Consider the following 6,429-nt stretch of genomic DNA (forward strand, 5'->3'; position numbering starts at 1 on the left):
GCTCATCTGTGCACATTTTGGCACTTTGAAACAAGGAGGGATCCAGAACAGATCCTCACACTTTGAGGTCAGCCTTCCATGTCCCCGAATCCCACCGCATTACTGTTAAGAGGCCCTTGTCACATATTCCGCCTAAAAGAAACCCTTTTGTTCTATGAGGTTTGGTCATTTGTCACCATGTAATAATGTAAAACACAGATATCAAACTCAAGGCCCGGGGGCCAGATACAGCCCGCCAGATTATTTTATGTGGCCCGCGAAGACAAATTGTGCATCACATTTGTGTGTCATTACTAGAATTGCAAATTGTTTTTTTTCCAAGCCCTTTTTCCACCTTGTCTTATTTCTTTGTCCTTTCTAAATCTGATATACGAACATATTGTTTAAAATTTTCCTCTATCGCGTTAGTCAGATTTCTTAGCAGTATTTAAGCTGCCAGTAAAAATTCGATTTTAGGGTGAAATGTGCTCTTAATGACTGGAAACAAGCATGCTCTTCTGTAAAGTTGCAATCTGCTTGGTGTGTTCATAGAAAAACAATAAACAATTCAAATAAGTTCCTTCCTGCATGCCCACAGCTCTTTTTTACAACATCAGTGCGTTAATGTGCAAGTTAAAAGTCCTTCTCTCTACTGTACAACAACAAAAAGAAAAAAAGAAGCAGAAGAAAAGTACTTGTAATTGGATCCAGAGTTTTTTTTTTTTTTTTTGGTAAGCTGGACTTTATAATAATAATGACTTCCAGGAAAAGGTCTTGTAAAATAAAATCCAGTCAGGTTGCGTTGGAGACATTGGTGGATGGATGGCGTGCAAGCTAGCATGCTAGCAGTCAGATTTCTTTCACAGTGGTTAAGTTTTGCTTTCATCGGTTTGATAATTGTTAACAATGTGATCCCTGGTGACATTATATCATGGGAAGTGATCTATGCTCTCCTCCTTGATTTCCTGTTGATGAGAAACTCCCTGTTGCCATTGGCAACCATCTTAACAAACAGGCGGTGGTTGCTATAGGCAACCTATCTTTGTTTATTTGTTGTTTTGGACTGACTAGAGCAGAGTTTGTGCCAGGGTAGTGCAGCATGAAGAGCACACCACCATGTCTGACGATTTAGGGAGTATTAGGACCCTGAAACCGCCTACCCCTACCAAACCTTGACCTTTAACCCAGACCCCAACTCAAACCTTTACCTTACCCTTCCACCCAACCCGACACAAACCTTGACCTTTGACCCTAACATCCAAACCACACCTTGACATCAAACCCTAAACCCAACCCAGTCCTATTATGAGTGTGCCTAAACTTACTCCAAGCATTACCCAACCTGTATACCTGAACCAGAATCCTAAACCGTAGGCCGTAATAACCCCTTTGCCAAAATCCTCGAATGAGCTTTTCTGTCTCGTGTTTCCACTTGTGTAATGTTTGCCGGTCGACTGCCGGTCTACAGCACCGCAAAATTCACCAAAGCTGAGTCCTTGTGGCTTTTGTTTGGTTGCCACGGTAACAACATTCGCCACCAGAAGGCGTGTGTGTTTTTACAACATAGGCACACAAACTCACATTGTTCACTGTTTATCTCAAATATTTGCACTTGATATTACCCACTCTATTAGTGTCATTTTTTTATTTTTCGTGACAGGTTGAACCTGTTGCCGGGCAGATTAATGCTGCTGCTGTTGCTGTCGATGATGATGATGTCACCGCTGGTCTGAGGAGTTCTTCCAGTCAGGTCATGCACTATCACCTAGAATCTAGGTCCTAGATAGTAGATGATTCCATATCAGCACACAGACTTTGCTCTTTCATGATAATGCAACAAGTGTTGCCACGGAAACCATATTGCTTGTAGTGCAATTTATTAGGTACACCTACTACACCTGCAACTGTTAAATGTTACACTTGAGACAAGATGATTTCTTTTCTTACTGATGGAGAAAAATAAAAAATGATTTAACTGAGAAACAAATCACTATATTTAAGTTATAGGATATAAAAGAAGGTCATTCTTAGAAAGGATATAAAAAGGCCAATAAGCATGAAATAATGATGCTCAAACTGTTTAATATTTCGATTTTAATACAATGCAGTACTGTTGCGTACTATTTTTCTTGATTCACAAACAGATTACAAAGGATTCAGTTCTTGATTTGAGAGCCTGATCAATAGCATTTGCATTCATTTCAATATGAAAAGATGTTTTAAGATGTGTTTTGTGTTGACAGGAGTTAGAGTCATAATTCAAAGAAGTGCTGTTTTGAGTAGTCTATCTCTTTAACGGGATGACCAAAAGCCTCTCCCCTTCTACATATACACACACACACACACACACAGAAAAAAAAGAGAAGCAAGTTGAGCGTTATAAAGGCAGCGGGGCGGGTTGGCACACGCACGGTAGTTCTTTGCGCTGGTGGAGCACAGAGCAATTAATCATCTTCATTAAAGGGTCCAAACATGCCTAAGTGTCCTAAGTGCAACAAGGAGGTCTACTTTGGTAAGAACAGCATTCTTTTGGTTTTGCTTGCATGACTGAATTAGTGTGCTGTTGCATGACGGAAGAGGAAGTGGGTTCAAATGGGGACATCATTTTAATTTTTTTTTTAGTGTGCAGCTCAATTAGATTGTGTAAAAACGACTTTTGATGTGTTCAAGATTGGAAATCAAACTTGAATTTTTTATTCAAATTATAAAATGTAATTAAAATAATAATGATATATAATAATGTATGTTGTAAAGTATGTAAAGTGTCAAATAATATCAAAGTGCTTGAGTGTGACCTGTGAAGTTTTCATTAATTATGCAGCACTTCTTTGTGCTCGTATTGGATGATCATCTCATGAGGTTACTTGATACATAAAGTCAAAACAATACGGCCATTAGAAAATCAACTCAGGTTACTGAATATGAGCAGCGGAAGCCGCCAGTAGGACACGGTTGTGACTCATGGAATGTTATCATAGAATGTTATAGAATGGCTCTAATGAGCTGAGCAGACCAAGAATAAGTCAAAACATTCCGCATCGAATCGGATGAATTTGGTTTCAGGAGTACCGCGTTGTTGCGTATCATCAGTTCTGAAAGATGGACAAGATGGGAAACCTTCAAATGATCCTGTTTTTATTCCATTCAGAAACTATATATAGCCAACAACTGCTGACAGTATTGCTAATTGCCAAAATTATTGCCAACCACAAATGTTAATTAACAGTTGCATAGGTATCAAAATAAGGTAACTGTTAATGTTAGTTAATGCCATACCAGCGTAAAATTAGCTGAGTGCTGACGTTATCGTCAATGTTTGGTTATTGCTTACTGCTAACGTTACTGATTAGTCACATAAATGCCAAAAGACATTAAATACTAATGTTAATGCAAAGTTCTAATGCTATTGTTAGCTACCAACATCATTGCCAAAACACACACACGCACAAACTTTGTAGGTGCGCGTGTGTGTGTGCACGCTTTTAGTTACAATGTGACAAACATTAAAGGAGCATCACGTAACTCTTAATCCACACGTGCGTGCCGACACGGTCTTCCCGTTGTTTTATTGGGTGTTAAGTCTAATCGTTTCAGGTCAGTGCACTGTTATTTGAGGTCTCCTCCCCTTGTAATTAAGCGGAAGAAACATTTTTACTTTTTTATCGTGCTTTCTCTCCCACCACATTTTTGCATGACACAGTGGGAGAGAGCAAAAAACACGGAAAATGGCATTTGTTCAACATAACAAGCGAGTCTTTGAGTGCACATTCTCTTTTTTTCTTTTTTATGAGATTCTTGAGCCACACCCAAACAGCTTCCCATCCAACACATGGCACTGATTTGCTTTTGAATTTTGTAATACAGTACAAGACCTGCTTCTAATATTGTGCTAAATTCTTTTACTGTATTATTTGGTATTTGTATTGAATTATAATTTTTTTAATCATTAAAAAAAACTACCGTTTTTTCCCATGTATAATGCGCCCCCATGTATAATACGCACCCTAAAAATGGCATGTTGATGCTGGAAAAAGCTGAAATTTTTTTTTTTTTTTGTACCCATGTATAATGCGCACCCCAGATTTTAGGACAATAAATTAGTTAAATTTTGCGCATTATACATGGGAAAAAACGGTAATTGGAAACACATATCTTTTCACTGAATGTTGCTAAATGCTAACTTAATTGCTAACTGCAGATGCTGTTACTAACCACTAGCATTACTGCTAACAATCGCTCGTTATTGAATCAAGAATCCAAGCTGAATTCTCTTGGTTTGTTCTGTGTGACTTTGCTTTCAAGTTGTGTTTTATTTGTGTGATGCGTTAACATATTTTCATAAAACAAAGTAAACACTGGGTAACTTCCCGCCTTTACGTTCTTGTGTTGTGCAGCGGAGAAGGTGTCGTCTCTGGGAAAAGACTGGCACAGACCCTGTCTCAGGTGCGAGAAGTGCGGCAAGACCCTGTCGTCGGGATCGCACGCCGAGGTACGTTACTGACACGATCAAAAGTGTTCAAAAGAAATTCAAAGCTAACATTGTTAGCCGCTAATGGGGCTGTCTATCTGAGCATGTGCTGTTTTGTTTCAGCATGATAACAAGCCCTACTGCCACAAGCCGTGCTACAGCGCACTCTTTGGACCCCAAGGTACAAAACTAGTATGAAATTGTCTGATCTCAATCTTCTACTTTTGTTCATATAATCACTCTATATTAATTTTGCGTTATAGGATTTGGACACGGTGGAACAGAGAGTCACAAATATTGAAGTTGTTTAAAAAAAAGTAAACTCACACCCTCCATGTTGTATTGGTGATGGTTTGTCCCACAATAAAGGCTTGTCAATGTATGACAATAATGAGTGTGTTTTATTCTTTACTATCTTAGTTATTTGAACAGATTCTACTCTCGTTCGATACAATTAAATCTGTCCAGTGTGTCATTTTATTTTTAATTTTAACCATCCATCCATTTTTGAACATAAAAAATGTTGAATAGAATTTAATTTCGAATTGTATGAAATAAATACAGTTTGTGTCGACATAACATGAAATTAAATAGAAAAACAAACGCAAAGCACGTATTAATTGCAACATCAATCTATCGGACCATCTAACAATCCACATAGCATCTTTTTTTTTCTTTTTTTTTGCCTGCTGCCGACTGGGTCGCTGCGGTCTGATGGACGGTAGCCACGGCAACAGATCCAAACAAGTCTGCAAACAGAAAGAACCAAGCAAGGCAGCTGTTCCCTGCTTAGATAAGCTCTCACACAGAACCCTTGATGATTATAAATGCTCTACTCTGTGGCATGAAGACTTAAGTTGATGTGATTTTGGGGTATGAAACCAAAGCCTTCCTTGAGTTACATTTGAAGCTTGTGCACTGTGATTAGTGGCTGAAGAGAGCCGCGGTTTCCTCTCACATGAATGACGAGCTCACATACTCAACCAACCTTGACTTTTCATTTTGCCCACTTCTTCATACATACATCTTTCCTGTCATCAACATCCTTTCATCTCACGCTGGAGTCCGTTAAGAGCATCCATCACAAGCAAGACGGCTCTTGGATGGGAACGATCACGGGGTGGCCAGGCCTCATTGAGCTGGATGTTCTCGACCTCACACAAAAAAATAACTAATGTGGTTAATGCATCTCGCCAATGGGTTACGTCCAAGCTCAACAAAGGGTCTATTGTCCTCGGCCTCACCTTAAAAAATATCAGAAGGTCGAAGGAATCAACGTACTTGATGTTTTCTTGCACCATTTGCCATTCCAATGATTCCTGTTTTTGGTGTGTCCGCCCCCCCACCAACTGACAAGACGAAGCTCACGTGCAGAAGTTAACCGGCTGTGCTGCTGTCATCTGGCGGTACACGATACTCCATGCTGGAGGATTCCCAAGCAAGGTGGGGCGGCTGAACAAATACATTGTCAACTGTAGGAACCGAAAGGGGACATATTGTAAATAATTTGATTGTCTTATTTTGTGTTTCATCATCAAATCCTTATCTGGTATCTCTTTGTTTTTGTACTGCTCCTAATATATGTAAACAATCGTATCGTTGTAAGGGACCTGAAACAGTTTTGAATTATGCAGGGTAAATACACACTATGTGAAGAGCGACCCCTACTGGTAGATTGATGCCACTACCAAAACAATAGGCCCTCATTTCTAAGAAAAGTAGGTCGACACTTCCCTCTAGTGACTGTCCTTGGTCATCACAGTCACAGCGTCCATCCGAGAGACTATCGATCGCACAGCAAATGGACAAAAGTATTGGGACAAGGCCAAGACTCATTGAATGGAAGGGAAAAGTAGGAAATAATTGAAAGGAGAATGTTGTAATTCGTTAGTGTTTGTACATGTGATTGTTCAATGAACACTATAACAGTTCAAATGTATAAGAATAGTCGTGCAATACAAAGTGGGGGGAAAAGGAAGAAA

At 39.3% G+C, this 6,429-nt stretch overlaps 1 protein-coding gene and 1 long non-coding RNA gene across 2 annotated transcripts; one reads left to right on the top strand and one right to left on the bottom strand.

The window, feature by feature from the left end:
* Nucleotides 1-2,343: 2,343 nt before the first annotated feature.
* Nucleotides 2,344-4,838, top strand: crip1 (cysteine-rich protein 1). The gene is made up of 4 exons (XM_061301672.1): nt 2,344-2,491; nt 4,374-4,468; nt 4,571-4,628; nt 4,711-4,838. The coding sequence occupies exons 1-4, from the start codon at nt 2,452-2,454 to the stop codon at nt 4,746-4,748; spliced, it is 231 nt and encodes a 76-aa protein (XP_061157656.1). The 5' UTR covers nt 2,344-2,451; the 3' UTR covers nt 4,749-4,838.
* LOC133169448 (uncharacterized) lies at nt 3,680-6,075 on the bottom strand. The gene is made up of 2 exons (XR_009718414.1): nt 5,692-6,075; nt 3,680-5,601 (listed from the first exon to the last, which is right to left on the bottom strand). It is a non-coding gene; the product is annotated as an uncharacterized LOC133169448 (long non-coding RNA).
* Nucleotides 6,076-6,429: the final 354 nt, after the last annotated feature.

Source organism: Syngnathus typhle, linkage group LG16, assembly GCF_033458585.1.
Source record: "Syngnathus typhle isolate RoL2023-S1 ecotype Sweden linkage group LG16, RoL_Styp_1.0, whole genome shotgun sequence".
Lineage (NCBI taxonomy): Eukaryota > Metazoa > Chordata > Actinopteri > Syngnathiformes > Syngnathidae > Syngnathus > Syngnathus typhle.

Coding starts and splice junctions, on each gene's coding strand:
- crip1 (XM_061301672.1), top strand. CDS start 2,452: ATGCCTAAGTGTCCTAAGTGCAACAAGGAGGTCTACTTTG. Junction 4,469..4,570: donor CGTCGGGATCGCACGCCGAG/GTACGTTACTGA, acceptor GTTTTGTTTCAG/CATGATAACAAGCCCTACTG. Junction 4,629..4,710: donor CGCACTCTTTGGACCCCAAG/GTACAAAACTAG, acceptor TTTGCGTTATAG/GATTTGGACACGGTGGAACA.